The sequence below is a fragment of the Xiphophorus hellerii genome, chromosome 3 (genome assembly GCF_003331165.1).
Source record: "Xiphophorus hellerii strain 12219 chromosome 3, Xiphophorus_hellerii-4.1, whole genome shotgun sequence".
Classification (NCBI taxonomy): Eukaryota; Metazoa; Chordata; class Actinopteri; order Cyprinodontiformes; family Poeciliidae; genus Xiphophorus; species Xiphophorus hellerii.
Window position 1 is genome coordinate 31,633,434 of NC_045674.1, and position 19,370 is coordinate 31,652,803.

Genomic DNA, 19,370 nt, shown 5'->3' on the forward strand with positions numbered 1-19,370 from the left:
GACCAGACTAGCCTGACCCAACACTTCAACACAAGAGCATAAGATTTTTGTTTCTAGTTGCCTTTATTCGCTAGTCCTGGGTCTTCCTCGGGGCCTCCTCCCGGTGGGGCGTGCCCGGAATATCTCACCAGGGAGGCATCCAGGAGGCATCCTGACCAGATGCCCGAGCCACCTCAACTGGCTCCTTTCGATGTGAAGGAGCAGAGGCTCTACTCTGAGTCCCTCCCGGATGACCGAGCTTCTCACCCTATCTCTAGGCCCAGACACCCTACGGAGAAAACCCATTTTGGCCGCTTGTATCCATGATCTCGTTCTTTTGGTCATGACCCAAAGCTCATGACCATAGATGAGGGTGGGAACATAGATCGACCGGTAAATCGAGAGCTTTGCTTTCTGACTCAGTTATAATTGTAATTTTTTACAATTAATCCTTCTGTATTTATTTACAACCACCCATATGTTTGTAAAAGCCAAAATGCTTTTTGACTTTGGATTACAGGCTAACCTTAAAATGTGAGTTATGTTGGAGTTATTATGGAGCTCCTACAGCCAATGGCCTTATTAACAGATACTGTTGGACTCCAGTGATCATTATGCAGAGAATCACTGAGGTGGTTTTTCTTCAGATCCCCAGTTTGCCAGTTTAGCAGAAGCAGGAGAGTTAGAACATCCTTAATCACATCTCAGCATCCTGGAGGTGGAGCCTCACTCGGACCCTGTAGTCACTGAACAGCTGATGGGGTTAATAGCCTTGCTCAAGGGCACAATGCCGGCGGTAATGGGAAGAAAAACTTCTGTTAAACCTTCAATACTCTGACTGATTACAGTGTATTGGTCTAATCTTCATCAAAGCTTTATTACTTATGTTTCCCAGGCAGATAGCTGAGTATCAGAATCCATTAAAAAAAGCCTGTGAATAAATGAGGTGTTGCTCTGAAACACAATCTGATTCAATCTGTGAGTTTGTTAGCTGTGCTAAAGGTATCAGGTAGGTCTGAATAGATTTTTTTTTAAATAAATAAAATTTTCATTTAAAATTAATCTTTGACTTATAATAAAATCTGTTTGACTATCTGAATCACTTAAGAATAGGTAATGGTGCATTCACAGAGCTTTCATTGAACTTTCATTGAGTCCGTTTGCCTAGAAAATCCGGTTTGTTTGGAGAGAAGTGAATGTGGACCAGAGAAAGTGAACTCTGGTCCACCTACCAACCTCGGTCTCGGCTCGGTTGAGGCAAACTCTGGTGATATTTGAATGCTTATGTGAATGCCAAGAAGACTGGAGACTGCTTCAAAAGCAGGAAACAGACTACTGCCAAGGCATTCTGGGTAAATACAACTAAAACAAACTTGCAAGTCTATCACTAGCAGGAGAAGTGGCTTCTGGTTTTCTGCTAAAGACAAAAGAGAATTCCTGCAAACTCTAAAATCTGACTCCATTACATTTTTGTTTACATTTCCTGAAAAAAGAAGTTGTGTTCAGTGCCTTCTTCACAGATTTTTATGTTGTTTTCTTCAGCTTTTTCAAAGCATTTTGTTCATTTGACACGGTGAAGTGTGAAAAAGAACCACAGCAGCTGAATATGAACAAATGCTGTAAATTACATCCCCAATCGACCCGGGTCTGCCGGACTATCAGGGGTGAAAAAACACCCCGAAAATCAAAAACAGAAGAAATCTGAAAATGCTTTTCCTCAACACTGCAACTCAAACACCTGAACTCTGTAAACAACACCTCTCCTGGTGACCCAAAGCGACACAACCAGACACTCAGAGGACATTCATCTGTTCCTGTGAGGCCTGGGGCGACTGACGCTCCCTGCCGGGAGAACGAGTACCATCTGCACCGGAGAGAATCGGAGAAACTGGTTTTATTTATTAACTGAAGGTAAAGATGCAATAACACAGAAAAAACAGCACCATATGATATATTCTTAATGTTAATGTGTGGTATTTAGTCTATTACTATAACAGATGGGCTGGACTGTTGCTGGCCCAGAACCTCCTCCAGCCAGGATTCCAGCTGACAGCTCAGAAAGTGAGAAAGTCATCTCCCTGTCAGGACACCTCCAAACATTCATGATGCTTAAAACAACATTCTCCTCTTTCCCTTCATTAAGTAGATGAAGGGAGGCTGCTGCAGTTAAAACATCCACCTTGCATTCTGCTGTACAGAGCTTCAGTTCAGTGATCGGTACCAGCCGGTCCACTGGGACCAGTCGGATCAGCCATGCAACAAAGACATAAACAATACGGCTCGCATTCTTTGTTAAAGCATCCGTGGAGAGGAGGAAGCGGCCGATCGATGCTCAGATGTGTTGATCTAGATGGGAGGAAAGATAGCCAATAAGAGCCGTGCATCAGCACACAGGAAAAGTCAATGCCAATCTTTCTTTCTCTCGCAACATTGACCCCGACTCACTCCTGTTCATTTTTGATCATAGAGGCTGTATACGTCCTCCAGGAAGAAACAGTCTTATCCTTGTAAGGAAATATCAGATCTGATGTTCCTTCTTTCAGGATCCTTCAGGCTGCATCGCTGATATTAAAGCAACCTCCACATTTGCCTTTGTCCTCACAGTTTAAGGAGAATTACTGCTAGCAGAGAGGAGAGACGGGTACGAGTGTGACTGCTTAAGAAAACACACAACAGACCAAGAACAAACAAATTAAGAGCAAACCTTCATAAATATTGCACAAGCTCCTCCGCCAACTCAGCAAAATCAAGGAGAGGAGAAAAATAAAAACTTTTGCTGCTCTTAATCTGAAGCATGTTCCGATTTATCCACAGAAACACCGGCCTTGTTCCAGTCACCAGGCAAACATGCCATCAGTCCTGATCCATGGTAGTGGAGTCCCTTTGTTTCTACCCCCGTCTCCTTGTGCTTTACTGCCCAGCTTCCTCTTAGGGGCAGTTTTTTCTCACATGAAATATTGACCTTTGCCCTTTTGGGCCCCTATGATTTGTTGAAGATCTGTTCCCTGTAGGAAAGACTTCTGCTATTTGCACATAGCATTTCAACGAGCAATGCTGTATTATTTCAACCAATAAAACCCTGAGGGTTTAATGAAAGGTATGATTATTACCTGCTTAAAGGTTATGTTCAAAAGTTACTTTTAATCTGACAAAAGAGCCTCATCATAATGGATATTCTAATTTATTGAATATGGCTGTGTGCTTTTTCAAAAAAATATCCTCCTTATTATAGAAAACGTATTTATTTTTTAGTTTTTTAAACTTACTTATTTCCAGAAAAAAAGTCTTCAGTCATACAAACAAAAAGACAAAAAAATGCTGAAGTAACTATGTTAGCCCTGTCTGGAGTGATGTAATGAAGTTACAGAAAAATGCTGAAGACAAAGAAGAAAGACTGATTCTTTGCATAATATGTGTATGCATATTTTTTGTGCATACACATACACAAAAAATATGGCTGAAATATCAGACTTGTTTTTGTTCATAATCCTTGGTTATCTACATAAAATTCCATCAAATTAAAACTGATCACAGAGAGATGGGTTGGGTTCATTTACTGTGGAAAATTTGCAAAGCAACCATTCAAGAAAACAGAAAAACTGTAACAGCAAAACTCCAAATGTTCACCGACATTAACATTTTGGCTGGTGTCGGTATCTGATATTAATATTGCTGTTATGACTGATAACCCATATTATGTGTAGTGGTATAGTATAAATATTTCACTGCCGTTTTGACACATTGAAAAAAAAAAACGACCACTGCTGGCTTCTTCACTGCTTCTATGCTTCACTAAACTACCAACAATCCTTTGCTGCATCATTATCAATGTCACATAACCAACCAAACAAACAAACAGCAACAAGATGGAAATAAATATTGGTTGTTAATATCAGCCCCGTTTTATTTATCAAGCCGATACCGATGTTAGTGTTGATATATTGTGCATTCCCACTTCTTACATTGCTGTGTTTTCTTTGACTATGGTCAGTGCCACCTGGTAGTGATCAGTTATGGGCATTCACTAACTGGAAAATGATTGGGTTTTTGAGTTTCCAACCAGCCGGTCATTCTGAGGTACCAAGCAAGCTGAAAATGATCCGATTTCAGACACCAGAAGGAGCAGAAACCTTATTTCTTTTGTTTTTAGTGCATAAAAATGCTGAACAAAGCAAACAACTTAAACAACTGCATTTAGTAAAAGCAATGGAACTCCTGAAAAGCAACTGGAGGTTGTAGAACACTAGATTCAACATATTTTTACTCTCTTAAAAAGATCTGATTTTAATAATTTTGTAGTTTTCTGATCATGCAAGGTACAGTATATTAAAGTAAATCAGAACACTGTTACATTACAATACCCGCAGCTGTTTCTATTTGGATCTGTGAAAGAGTATGTCTTTGAGGAGACGTGGATCTCCACTAATGTGTGAGAAAATCATTGACCCATTTAAAAAAACAGGAGGTGGTTTAAAGAAGGATTGGAAGGGATTTGCATATTTCACCCCAAATTAAATCATTGAAGGAATTTCAAAGTGTCATTAGACAAACCCAACCTGGACCTTTGATGTCCACGTTCCCTCCGTCTGTTCTGCAAGAAGAACCGCCTCCAATCAGTTCCCAGACAAGATCTACGGTAGTTTGAGTTCTTTTAGTCTTTCAGTTTCTTACAATAGTTTAAAATAAAATATGGCTGTCAGTGAAAGAAAGGGTACAGCAAAAACATGTAAACTACAGAAAAATCAGAAATACTAACTTGTTTACTTTCGGCTCCCTGATCCTAAGCAATACTTTTTAGGGCTGAGATGATTAAATGGGATGAATCAATTATTGAACTAATTTAGTACATTTGTTGAAAAAACATCACACTCAGGGCAGTATTCAAGTCAAAATTGTATTAATATATACATTTTTAATCAAGATTTTAAAAAATATATATTTATCTGTAAATCAGAACTCTTTAAATGGCAGTTTTAGCTTCTACTGGTTCAAATTCTGTAAAAAAGAAAAAGAAAAAAAGTCCCATTAAACCCCTTCTGCTGTGCAATAATGAATCTGTTAATCCAAAGTCCTTTATTTCAAATGATCAATGAATAACACGTTATTAAATTTTACCCAATAAAATGTTTATTTCATTATTTAAAACACATATTGAGTTATTTGTTTATTTTCATCTTTTAATTTAATTTCAGACTGAATTGTTTTAATAACAAATATTTAGATATAGTTTTAAAAAACCAATGTACCAAATAAATAGCAAATAAATACATAAATTATTCCAAAACTTTCATCTCTAAGAGTGAATATGAGATTTTTATTCTCCAATTAAAAAAAAAAAAGAATATCATGGGTTCAGGTCCACTTTTCTGCTGTAATGTGGGCAAAACAATTCTTAGAAATCTTGCAACTCTCTTTCATAAAGGACCCCAACTGAAACTGTCATTCTTTTGGGTTTGTCAACAGAATCTAAGTCCAACAACCTGAAGGATTTTATTTGTGTTTCCAGTGACAGAAAGAAACATATTCCTGTTGGAAAGAGGTTTTTGAACATTTTTTTCTGTTTCAATGTCTCTGGAAACACTGAACCTGCAACTATCTTTGTTACTTTTATTATTACTGATCAATGAAGTGATATTAAGCATGAGTAACTGTCTGGGCTCAGACCTGCTGGTTTACAGCAGATCCAGACTGGACTCTCGGATGATCACTTTCTCACATGAGACAATGTGGCTTTTCTGTTCCCCAAAGCGACTCCCGGAAGTTGGTTAAACAGATTAGAGTAAAATGTAAAATATGAATAATGTCATGGGGATCTTTAGAGCGTTTCTAGGACTAGAAACCATGGAGACTGTGTTAAAAGCTAAGCTGAGAGCAGAGATCCGCTCTGGTGTTGCTTCTGGAGGCATTTCACAACCAACTCTGGTTCTGGCCCAAAAGTGCTGATGGAAAAAACGGTGGAGGGAGGAAAAGTCCCGTTACTCACCGATACTTCTGAAACTCTCCGACAAAGTTCTCCTCAACTTTTTCATCTTGCCTATCTTCTCAGCGGGCTGGGAGGCCGGCATCAGGTCGCACATTTCGGGACCAAGGCAGCGGGGCGGCTGCGGTTTGGAGCGGGGAAACGGTTGCTGATGTTCGGCTGTGCAAAAGCAGCTGCGGCGCGCTGCGGAGCTCTGCAAAACGGAGCCTTAGCGGCTCAGAACCTCTCTCATCAACTAGTGAGGCTGGGCTTTTCTTTTCTCAAATATACAACTACATTTCAAAGGAGAAGAAGAAGAAGAAGAAGAAAAAGAGACAAAGAAAAAAGTCTCCCGAGTCTGGAGGCTCCGAAGCGCTTGTTCTGGGTTGAGCTCCTGGAAAAGCCTCCTCTCCAGATTTCACTTCTTTCCCCTCTCTCTGGGTCCCAGTCGCTGCCAGCTTCTCCGCAATCTGGATGTCATATTTTGGGGGGGGGCGGTTGGGGAGGGGGGATTCTCTCTCTCTCTCTCTCTCTCTCTTTCTCCTTCTCTTTCTCTTTTCAGGACCCCGCCCTAGATGCGGGGATTGGAGGAGTCCCGCGAAGATGAGGGCTTCGGTTCGTCCCAGGGACCGCCCGTCAGAGAGCGGCGCCGCCCCGCAATGTGTTGCAGGAGGAGGACTGGTCCAGGTTACTGCCCTTTACTGGACCGGGTCATTTTACACACAATCTAACACATCCCTGTTTGTTTTTATTGCTTCTTAATATTATTCTGCATTTTCTCCTCTGTCCACCGCTGCTGAAGTAGATCATGCCCACAATAACATCATGTTTCCCTGTCAGGACTTCCAGTGGAGTGGATGGATTAAAAAGAGCGGAGCGAGCAGTCCAGAGCCCCATCAATAATATAAAGCTGCAGCCCAGAGCAGGAGCTTCTGTCATGTCTTTGTGTGTGAGCTCCCATCTCCAATCTGATGGGGTGTGCGTGTGGGTGTGTGTGTGTGTCGGGGGGGGGGGGTGCTGCAGTCACCACGGCAGCGGTGCAGCTCAGCTGGATGTGCATCCCAACATGTCTCAGTTGAAGCATGTGAGGAATGCAGGCGGCTTTTTAATGACTTCCACTGCAGCTCGGGAGAATGGAGACAAATGCGTCGCTTTATTAGTCTGAATTGCTCCTTTATTAGCTGTGTGGCTGTTAATGAGGCGACTACAGGATGTACAGTAACAGCACATCTGCATTCTGAAACATAATGGAGGCACAATCTATGCTTTTGTTGGTGTCTCTTTATCATACTTTAGCTTATTGTAGTTTGTGGTTAGTTGAGTCAGTCTTAAGTAAATATGTCGAGGAGAGTCAAGGTCATGACCACAAGGTGCAGAGGTTCCAAGGCTGCAAAACCAGTCTGAATGATGAGCTCTTCACCACCGTGCTTTACAGTTGGTGAGGTGATGTTTGAGCCAATATGCAATTAGTTTTTCTTACAAACTTATTGCATTATGAACAAACATCTCTTTCTTTGGCCATGTGTATTCGTATTCCAGAAGCTTGCAAACCTCAGTGGTGCTGCTAGGTTTTGTTCTTAGGAAGACGTTGTCTCCTGGCAACCCTTCCAACTCACTTAAAATCAGTTCTGTTTACTTGTAAAGCGCCTATTCACAGCAAATGTCATCTGGAGGCACTTTACAAGACAGTCAGCTCAATTCAGTCACAGATACATTCCAATTAATCCTAGTTATCAAACAGTGCTGTAATGAGAACATTAGGCAGGGAATAACGCACAGGAATCGTTCAACTTTATACAGAATATTTCTTTATTTATACTACTTAAAATCTTTTAAAGAGGAACCACAAAAACAGACATCCAATTCTAACAGGAAAGAAAACGCACATGCTGACCACTGCAACTCAGAGGGACCGCTGCACAGTCACCACCGGGCGACTGTGTACCAATCACCATGGTAGCTCAATGTCTGTCCAGCAGGTTGGGAGTACCAAGGGGTCTGGATACAGGAAACCCCCTTGGTTGGATGGACACACCCCTGGCTTCAGGATGCTCTCTTAAAGAAAGAAGCACTCCATGGCACACTGTGGTTCTTACTGTGACTCCAACTGTATAACACACCGTCTCTCCCTTCTTGGTTCTTGGTTGTGGGTTTTAGTAGTCTGCTGAGGCCTGGGGGTTGATGCTTCTGTGTTCTACTGCAGACCTACCTCCATCCCAGGCTTTTAGCCATCCTGTGGGGATACCTGCCATTTGTCTGTCAGGAGCTGAGGCCGAGTTTACAAAGTCACACAAACACACAATATAAATGGCTGAAGATCAAACAAATACAAGTTTCATTAATGCTGTCTGGATTTAAGGGGGCAGTATCATGTGTTTTCCAAGCACACATTGGCATTTTATAGAATAATCAAGTACCTATGTTTAGTTGTTATAAAAATGTCATATCTTCCAAATATGACTTACAAAAAATTTGACATAATTTAACACCTTGGAATTGGGCCTCTGTCTCTTTGAAAACTCCTCTTTCTGAAACTGAACCAGGTATTAGTACCTTTGGCAGTGTGTTCAGATGCCAAATCCTGCTGGAAAATTCTCTCAAGGCTGCAGTCCTCCCTGTGAAACCGTCATTCTGTTGGATTCCCCTTGATTATGTTGTTATGATATACATTACATAATATTTAGAGCCTAAAAATGTTTTTTTTTTTTAAAGAAATTTGTGTTAATATTCTAATTTTCCAAAGAATAAAAGTTTAACATATTACACCATGTCTTATAAATCTATTTGATGAGTTTATATTTCTAAATGTAAATGACAAACAATATTGTATTTTTCCAAAATATTGAAATTCTCTGAGCTGTACCTCTAATCAGCCATGATAACTGAAACGTGAATCAATAATGAGATTTTTCATATCTCACTGTAAGCTTTAGAATTCATGCCAACATTTTTCAGAAGCAGACTTGATCTGGATGATGCTAACAGATGTACTGAGAGGTGGCAGAAGGTTAGCAGTATCAGACTTCTACTGTGCTAACTAGTCACAAAAAGAAAAAAAAAAACACTTTTTTTTTTTACACAACCTTTCTTTATGTGAACACGTCAATGATGCAATCATAATTGTGTAATTTATGAATTTTCTTCATGTACAAAGTGCAAAAAGACTAACGTGAAAGTAGGATATCTAAAAAGAGAAAACATTTCTGAATACATGAAATTAGGAAAAAATTTAAAAACAGGCTTCACATTCATCCAAGACTAAACAGAGTCCTCCCAGACCAGTCAGTCAGTCAGTCAGTCAGTCAGTCAGTCAGGTTTGTGTTTGTTAAACAGGAGGAAGTGGAAGCTGGGCCTGGATCTGGGTGGGTGTGTCCAGCTGTGGTCTGCAGAGTTAGCATCAGGAGACGAAAAGGCAGAGATTCAAGCTAAAAGTGAAAACATGAGAGCAGCTCAGTCCTCCAGCTCAGCTGCTTCACTCGTTCTCAAACTTGCTGTATGGGTGGTCCGAGTCCCCCATCAGGCCTGCACAGAGACAGCAGAACAACATCAGAAGTCAAGTCAGGTCAATTTCTGATACATGTTCCTACCTCATCTCCGAGGAAGGCTTCGTCAGTATAGACACATGAAATGGAGTTTTACTGAAAACAGCTCTGCTGAACTACAGCCATAAATATACTATTATAATATTTAACTGTTTTATCAGGTTAAATTATTTCTACTAGACATTTTAGGTTTCATATGGAACAGCAGTCATCAAAAAACTTATTTTTTAAGCGGACCAGTACTCAAGAGATTTTTCTCTGAATGCAACTCCAAATTATTTACAAAAAAAAATAAAATCATGACTTCATGGATTTTTTTTAGGGAACATATCTAAAACATTCAAAAGAAAATTAAGCTTTGGAATCTGAAATGCAGAGACACAAAGCTACTTGACACACTGTTGGCTGGCAGCCAATCCATGATATTTTCCTTGGTGCTGATTGGCTGTATACCTGAGAGCAGAGATGAGGAAAACTGTTGGTGTTAGCTTCTGCAGTAGTGTTACGACAGCTTCCACTGTACTTACTAATCCATTATTAAGGTAGATTTGGTGTTGGAACTACTAAAAGGCAGTTTTAAGAGTTTTTAGAGAGGGCCTCAAATATTTGTGGATTTCAACTATGGTATGAATTAGTGAAGAAGTGACAGAAGCAGCAGCATGGGACTGGTACGACCTCACAGAGGAGTCTACTGAACATCACTGCAGCTTTAGGATAGTTTTGTTCATATGCCTACAAAAAAGTTGCAGCTGTAATGTCAGTGAATAAAAATGCACTCCACACTTTTCAGATTGTAAATCGCTTAGGAAAAAATTGCTGAACACCTGAAACCTTCATAATTTTCCAATACTTTGTCAAAAAAAAGCAGTAAATAAAACATATTGAAGCTTGTGATTGTCATGTGACCAAATGTGACTGGACTGTTCACTGGGCTAATGCTGCATTAGCTGAGCCACTTTACACACACATATACACACCCGCCACAAACCTACATTCTGCATCAGTCTGATAATCCCTGTAATAATCTGTACAAACTGAGGTTGAACTGTTAGGACACAGGAAGTGTCCTCCAATCCAGACGGACTTCTAGTGATGAAGGCAGGAGGCCAAAGAGCCTGGACATCAGTCACTCTCCTGTCTTAGTGCACACACAGACACCCAGCTCTCACTGAGGACCAGCGTTTTTACACCCATCTATTTAAACGGATCAATATATTGATCTGATGTATATAATTCACGTGTTCTCACCTTTTAACTGTATTTAAGTTACACAGAGCCTTGTCTAATGAACACAGTCAGATGTCATTTCCTATTGTGCATAATCACCACAGATTCTATATGATCACAAATACATGAACGTGTTTAGAGGGGCCCAAACAGACCACTGATCACTGATTGGTCCACGGAGCTGGAGGACCGTCCCGTTCCCAGCTGCCAGAGCCATTGTTATCATCCGTTATGTTTCAAAATTCCTGGTTGCTTTGGATCACATCATAGTTTCAAAATGGACTCACTACAGAGACAGCAGCTGCAGGAATCTCAGACTCTAACCCAACATTTTGGTGGGGGCAGAATAAAGGCAAATATCAATGATACTGAGCAAATGTATTCAGTAAACTGGAAACTTTTGAATTTGAGTAAAGCTACAAAAAAGTCTAAAAAATGTTATCTATAAGTTTTCTGGCATTTAACAAATAGAAAAGATTTTGGTAATTTGAACAAAGCTAAAACAAGTAATGTTTGGTCTGATTTAACTTCAGAATTCATTATGAAAAATTGTGTTTGTGTCTCTATATTCAGTGTATGTAAATGTCTGGTTTCATCTGTGGCTACCATGAAAATGACAGAGCTCTCTGTTCTTTGTTAGTGGGGAAATGTCAAACATTAAAACATTAATACACACCATACTTTCTCCGGATCTCATCGTGTTTTGACTGTCTCTCCACCTTCCTGTAGGAGACAACCAGAAAAAACAGAAAGGTCATCCTGATCGTCAGGCCAGACTCAACCAATCATGTCTGACTAAAATCTGAACCGGTCTCTACTGCATCTGGGTCAAAGCCTGGAAGTACAAACTGCTGCCACATCTGCACACTCAGTAAAGGATTGAAATAATGTTTTCTAGAAACTTGGTGCATTGACAGGCAGACAGATAGACCGACTTGTACAGAAGTGAGCCCTGGCACTTCTGCCACATAAACATGGCTTCCTTCTACAAGCTGGAAGTGAAAGCAGAGGTAGAGGGAAGAACACAATAAAAGTCTGATCCAGACTTCAGCTGCAGCTTGTGTAACTGAGAAGTTCCTTCCGTATGCTAAAGGCTGAGCGTCTTACAGGTTTGCAGTCTCAGGATGATCAATGGTTAACAGTTAACACAAATTCTCTAGAAAAATAGGTCAAAACAGCCCTGATTGTTGGAAGTACTTTCTATAAAATGAAGTTTATAAAAGTAAGCTCTGTTTGGGATTCATTTCAATTCAGTTCAGAAATATTTTTTTTATCCCAAAGGGAAACTAAATGCTCCCACCAAGAGCGGTTCAATTCTAGAGATTGCAATTTGCCTATAAATTGATTAAAGAAAGTCAAACCTGCCTGACATGTGCACCAGTCAGTTTTTAGTCCTGAGCCTACCATTTTCTCCTTCAAAGGTTTGCTCTTAGTTTGTTTGTAAAGTTGTCTGAACCCAACTGAGGCAGGTTCCTCTGAGGTCATCAATGTTTTTCTAACAGCTGCTGTGGTTTTAGAAAAGCTTCCTCAGTTTCTTCAGTCAGATGCTTATTCGGTACAACTGTAATACAGGAGAGTCTTTCTGGCCACAGCCAGCAGCATGTAGGACTCTGAAGAAACTTGCTTGAGTTACAATAATATTTCATTTTCCTCTGGGATTAATAAAGTTTTTCTGAAGTGAAGTGAACTTAAACTTCAAACAGGAAGAGGAACAGACTGAAGCTGGGCCAGTCACACATCTGAGGTGGTCTGGTGTTCCAGCTGGACTTTAGTTTTAGACTATTTTTTATTACAGAAACTGAATTTCAATGAGAACTTATCTGAAGGTTCTGCCACTTGTTTAGCTTTGAAGTAAAACTGACAGAAGGAAATAATAGTGAGTTGATCAGCAGCATCAGAGCTCTGAATGGAAGTGACTGCAGCATGAGGGAATCCAGGAAGCAGCAGTGTGTTAGAAGTCCTGGTTCCTCCACAGCATGACCTCCATCTCCAGAGGTCATCCAGAGATGTGATCAGCTTATTAAAGCACTGTCTCTTTAAAGCCCAGGACTTGATCCACAACAGAGACATTGGTCTCCCAGGGCAACAAAACTCTGTTTAATAATTAGTTGCTGTGGACATATCTACTAAGACTTGAGTTGTTGTGAAGTATGATAGATTTTTGCTCTTGTTCTTGCAGTCCAGAGTAGAACTAACTTCTCTGTTCCTCAGAGTGTCTGCTCTAACAGAGGACGGTCCTGGACAGGAAGTAGTCCTCTGGTCCTGAGCACATGACCAGCAGCAGCTGCTGACACTAAACAATCCAACTGGAGGAGCATTGAACTCCTCTGGGGCTGGTCGGAGCCAGACACCAGCTGCTGGTTCCTGAACATAGAATATAGAACATAGAAGAGGCGGTTCTACTGGATGCTGCTGGGTCTACATGTGGTCCAAACACGACTAAAGCTCCACATCGTTTTTAAAGCTTAAATATGAAAAAACAAGTGTGGAGCTCTCAGTTTTACCTGTAGCTGGTTGAAATAATATTGTGCTGACAAAGACACTCTTATTGAGATTCATCAGCTCTGTAACAGACTCTCTGCTCTGCCACTAGAAACCTTTTAGTGATGTAAGGCAGCAGTGGTAACCCACATAATACTTCTACAATAATGTCTTTGTGTTTGAAGATATTCTTGGGAATTCAAAACTTATTCCATAAACAAAATGATTTAATCTCTTAATGTGTTTTATGAGGTCTTTGTGCTCCTCCCATGAAAAAAAAAAATCCTTTAATTTTCAGAATTCTCAATTCCATACCCTTAAATATTATGTTTAAAGAACAACATGTTGGCAGGAGAGAAGAAATGAAGGAACGAAGGAAGAGAGGGAGGGACCACACTAAGCTTTCTGTAAGTTCTGAACTGAGACATCATTAAAGTTTCTGATAAAAAGCACCGATCTGACCCAGCATCAGTTCTGACAGGACCAGGACAGCTGTCACATGAAGCCTGTTCTGATGTGCTCTGGATGTTTCTACGGAGGCCTGGAGAGAAGTTCTTACCGTTCCTCAGCGCGCTGTCTGATCTCCTCTCTCCTCCTGGCAAATCTCTCCTCATCTCTGTCAGGCCTTCACATAAAGGAAACATGAGAATCACTGCACACCACAGCTCAGGAAATGACAAAAAGCCTTCAGTTTACTGGAGGTATATGGGTAGTTTCACTCGCTTTATTCTGATAAACCAGCAGCAGCAACAAGGAGGTTCCAAACTTCATTATGACACCGTTACTGATGCTGAACACATTGAAATATAAAAGTAAAATCTAAGTGAAGCAGAAGTGAGAAGTGAAGTGAGATAGTGGAGTTCCAGGAAGGTTTGATTCCTACTAACAGTTCTGTCGGTGACTGACAGGCCAGATGGCTGACTGACTGATGGGATGGTTTTATTTTCACTTCAGCACAATGACTGAGCACCACACACACACACAAACTTAAAAGCCAAATTCAGTTCAGTTCCTGCAGATTCGTGAATGGCTCCTTGTGAGACTGAATGTAGGAGATTCTTTGTTGTCATGACACCAAAACGTTAATCTCATCCTGACTCCATGAGAAATACTTGATACTGTCTTTGATGCTCATTTTTGGGGAGTTGAGAGGATGGAGGGACAGAAAGTTCTTTCTAGCAGAAATTGGAAAAAATATAGTTAATTACTGTATGATCATACTTCTGTTTCCTTAATTAAAGCAACGAGAAAGTAGCAAACAATCCAGCAGCGTCTGCAAAAAAACATGCAAGCAGGAATGTTTAGCACAGGAGCAGAGAAGAAGATAGTAGTATTTGGGGCAAAGTGTTAGAAACTGACCCACAGCCGCACATGGTTGACAGTAAAACTGCATCAATGAGTTGGTGTTGGTGAATCATCAATCAGAAACTTCAAAACCCAACCACACAGATATTCATCTTTATGAAATGACAAAACATTTAAATACCTACATGATCCTATTATAAGATCTTGCTTGTTCTGGTGTGATAATGTCTTCACTATCTTGGTATATCAAAACACACTGGCTTAAAATGATCATCTCTTTCTGTTGGAATAATTGTACAGATAATGTGTACTTGGGTTAGTTTATTGGTAATAAACTTTAATTATTTATTATATCTCCAGCTGAAATCTCAAGCTTGTTTTACGTGCTGAAAAAAACAAGAAACGTCACAAGTTGGTCTTGTTGGAGTGACCAGTTTGCTTGTTCTGTTGATGTTTTGAGGCTTGAATCTTGACTTGTTGTGATGTTACAGTGTGATGCAGTCATGTGACCTCACCCTGGGCGTCGTCTCTTGCAGCAGCAGCAACAGCAGCAGCAGACGCTGATGCTGATCAGGATGGTTCCGGCTACCACTGCCAGGGCGATGATCAGCGCTTCAAAGTTCACTGAGACACACACAAATAAGTTAGCATCAAACATTTTCCTGTTCAAAAGCTCCTTAAGGTTCAGCAAGAAATTAAACATCCTGCAGAACACTCAACACGTTTGGCTGCAGCTCCACCTGCTGGTCTATCCATAATACTGCAGGTTTTTCCCACTAAAGTGAAACTCTTTAAGTTTCAGTTTCCAGTGAAACACAGAGTTCAGAAGGGTCTCTTATCAGGTGGAGACTATAATTACTCCATATTGTCCCCCGACCTCGCAGCCTAACCAGTGGCTGAACACAAGACTACAGAAAACACAAAGTGAATGTTAGACTGAAATAAATTGTGCCATTGTGGAGCATCATGGTTCACATTAAGTCCTAAAAGTGAGTCAGAAATAAACAAGTTTAAATATGAAACGTTTTTGAAGTGTATAATAAAAGCTATGCTAATATCATCACTAGATAAGGAATAGTGATAAAATAATGAACAACTCTGACAGAGTCTAAAGTTAATTTCACAAAATATCAGTTACTGTGTGACTGAAAACACACAGACTTCAGTTCAGTGAACACGGGGAACCCCCGATCTGCACCCAGTTTCAACTTACAACTATGAAGCAGCTGGGTTGGACTTCTAAAAAGAAATAAAGAGGAAGCATGTAGACTGCAGTTAGGGAAAGATGTAGAGTCAACAGATATGTCAGAGACAGTGAAACAATTCACAGTTAGAGGAAGAGAAAGTTCTGACAAACATGTCACTCAACTGTTGAGGTCCGGAAATAAAAACATAGAAGGGAAACCTTGAATTTGCCTGTTTTAAACAGGCATGTCTATTTAGAAAGCATTTAAGGTTCCATATGTCAGGGTGGGTTTTGTTTGGTTATATGTTTAAATCACGGCAATAAGTAATTCCACCTTAAATTTAATCAAACTATAAGAGCAACTTCCTCTTCCCCAAGAAGGCAGTCTGAGTTTTCTGAAAGTCAAAAGTAAACAGAGAGAGCAACAAGACCAACTCACACCAGCACACCCCCCACCGGGCCTGAGACAGCGGGCACAGCGATGCTGGGGGCAACAGCCAGGTCACGGGGTAATCTGTGCAGTTGTTGGAGGTAAAACACCAGAGACACTGTGGAGACAACATGAAAACATCAGACCCAGAAGTTGCATTTATTACAGTTTACTCACTGTCTGCTGGGTTATGATAAAACAATAAGGACCTGTTAACCAGAGGGAGGTTATTCTGGGTTATTATGGTTTGATCAGAGCTCTTTATTTATGTAATTGAAGTCAAATACCCCCTCAAAAATAAAATTAGTCAAATAAAGTAAGAGAATTACATTTTAAGTAAATACTAATCTCGCTAATCGATCAAACATAGAAGAAATAATCTTCTATGTTATCTTCTATAAACATATGAGAAAAAGTCAGATACACCAGAGACGCCCAAGTGGGACATGACACACCAGAGTGGTGCAAACAAATATACTGATAAAAGCTCTTTATAAGGAAATGTTACTATGACAACATGCTGATTATTTGACTAAGCAAAGACTAAGACATAAACAGAAAACTACGTTTCATTGAAATATTGTAAGAAAAAAAAAATTCAGCATCATTATTAGTGATGAAAACCCAAACTTTCAATAAATCCAGAAAACATATTTAAAATATTTCACGCTAACGAAACCATCAAAGATAAGATATTATTTTAAGAGAAAGGTCAAAGGACAGTAAAACCGTCATTTATGAAGTGGAGAAATTATGCGGGCAAAGGTCTGGATTTATAGCAGCTATAAAGTCTTTTCACCCACCTTAGCATGAGGAACACAGCTGTCACAGTTCTTGTTGATGGAACATGCTGAATGAAAAGAGATGAAAAATAAACTTGACGAGAAAAATATAATTTACAGCAAATATTCAGTGTGAATGCTCAAAACTGAAGGGATAATCTGAAATGAGCTAAAAAAGCCAAGAAGAAATTAATTCAGGTTAAATCAATAAAATTAAAATAGTAAATTGCAATTGTACTAAAACCTGCTAACACAGTGTTAATCTAATCAAAATAAATAATTCAAACTGCAGTACAGAAGAATATTCCTGACAAAGACTTTGACCCAGTTGGTTCCATATGGACATGAGCTGGTTTTATTGTTCAGTAAGGGCAATAACAAGGTTAATTATTATGATTCCTTTATCTTAATAAGCTGCGTTGATATTTTTCGACCTTCATAGCTTCAGAAGTGGAAGGAATGAGGAATGCATTATAAATACATAAACACAGTTATTGGAAAATCTCACAATGTTGGACAGAACAGATTTCGCCACATCTGGAGGCAGCATCAGTAAGAAAAATGCGTCAGAAAAACCCAGTATTTAATCAAAAAATGACTTTCAAAAAGAATTACAAAAATGTTTAACTAGTTAGTTACAACCCGCAGTGAAGAGTGTGAAGTCATCCTTCAAAGAGCACAATGTCGCTGAATCACCTGAAAGCTTCTGAAGGAAAAACAGCAAGTAATAGAGCTAAAACACCAAACGAAGTTTTAGACCAAAAAAAGAAAGTCTTTTTAAGGTCAGAAACAGACTACCAATGTGCGCACACACACACGCCATTCAGCTGTGACGTAGCTTCTAAATCCAGCTAACTATCTAAAGTTAATTTGCTCTGAAACGTCACCAAACAGAAGTTAAGCTTTCATAAACATGCAATAAAAATTCAGCACGTAAAAGCTAACTTTAGAAAGAAAATGTCGGAACTTACGGGGTGGTGGCGGTGCAGTTGTTTGGCATTTGCCCTGGCTAACAAAGCTAACAAGTAGCAGCCCAACAACAGACAACACATAAAAGGTCATAGTAGCTTTGCCCGGTAGTAACATGGACATAATGAACGGAATAACCAGACGACTGGACACGGGAGCCGCGTTTAAAACACTTGACTATCGGCTGGTTGACAGTAAACGACTGCTGTTCGTCTCTGCTGTTTCTGTTTACTTGGACTACGTCACTTCCTGAATTGACGACACTGAAGTTAGCTTCCGATTCTGCGTGAGAACAAAGGACATTTCACCGCTTTTCAGCATTACGCCTAATCCATATATGTACAATACACTTATGCTACTTTCAAGATAACCTCAGTTCATTTGATTTGGTAAAACACCTTTGTATATAAAGACTGATTCTATTTTAGCTCCATCCTGAAAACTTGCAACACTCACTAGTCAGTGCTAGATTTATTTAACACAACTTACACACTGTTCAGGTTTCTATGACCTTGTTTAATGTTGTTTGACACAAAATAAATAGAAATAACAATTATTGTGTTTCTAAAATAGCTGCTTTGGATTGGAAGCTGTGCTTTTAGAAAGTTCTGTAAAATAGTTCGTTCAGTGTTTGACCAGTCCAATAAATGTAACATTTTCAAGTAGAGAGTATTTAAAGAGGTCTAAATTCTCTTAAAGCTCAGAGAGTAATTCCTGAATAAGAAGAGTTGAATCAGAGTCCAACTTCAGCACCGTGTGGAGGGTTGTTGCCCAGCCTCCCTCTACCGGAGATACAGTATGTTTGATCGAGTATTCGAGTATCCGTCTTACTTTTTTTCTATAATTTTGACATTCAGGAATAACATTCAGGACTTCTCAGGAAAGAATCTTAAAAATTTCTTGGCTGCTTGCATGGGTCAAAATATGTCACAATTTATAACATTGATATAATTAAATTTAAAAGTGTTTTATATAGTTGGACACGTCCCCTTTCCCCCCATCTTGGAATATTATGGAAAAACATTGTTTTCAATATTTCTCTTTTGGAAACTTGTAAATAGAATTTCATAACCTGCTCAAATAGTCAATTATACAACAATATTTCAGTAAATAAATTAAAAGCACAATTTTTCTCTAAGAAATATGTGTCCAAGGATATTTTGTCAACTTTGTTGCCTTATGTTTTTTTCCCTTTAAATTTGTGGAATTACATTCCACAGCTATACAAGCTGCATGAAATGATGTCACTTTCTTTTGCTGAGAAGATCTCAAACATTAAGAGGTATGTCTACCCTTCTCTGAGAATTGATTTCAACATGAAAAGCATTAACATCAAAAGTATTTGTTTTTTCTATGTCAGTATTGGCACAGGACACACTCAGCAACATACTCCACATAAAATATGGACTGAGGAGGCAAAGTTTGTGCTGCAAAGATTTTGTTCCAAGCAAGGAGATGCTTGAGCGCTTTAACAATCACATAAGAGGAACATTTGGAAACAGAGACAGAC

General features: G+C 39.6%; 2 protein-coding genes across 2 annotated transcripts in view; both read right to left on the reverse strand.

Moving 5' to 3' along the window:
• Positions 1–6,413, reverse strand: part of cdk14 (cyclin dependent kinase 14) — a 156,286-nt gene extending 149,873 nt beyond the window's left edge. The window contains exon 1 of the mRNA XM_032558884.1: positions 5,963–6,413. Coding sequence (XP_032414775.1) covers positions 5,963–6,056 — 94 coding nt within the window. The 5' untranslated portion in view covers positions 6,057–6,413. The remainder of the gene's footprint in view (positions 1–5,962) is intronic.
• Positions 6,414–9,003: 2,590 nt separating this feature from the next.
• Positions 9,004–18,118, reverse strand: LOC116717466 (pituitary tumor-transforming gene 1 protein-interacting protein). Its single transcript, XM_032558889.1, has 7 exons — positions 17,863–18,118; positions 16,913–16,959; positions 16,119–16,227; positions 15,009–15,117; positions 13,748–13,813; positions 11,384–11,430; positions 9,004–9,460 (listed from the first exon to the last, which is right to left on the reverse strand). The coding sequence occupies exons 1-7, from the start codon at positions 17,981–17,983 to the stop codon at positions 9,411–9,413; spliced, it is 549 nt and encodes a 182-aa protein (XP_032414780.1). The 5' UTR covers positions 17,984–18,118; the 3' UTR covers positions 9,004–9,410.
• Positions 18,119–19,370: the final 1,252 nt, after the last annotated feature.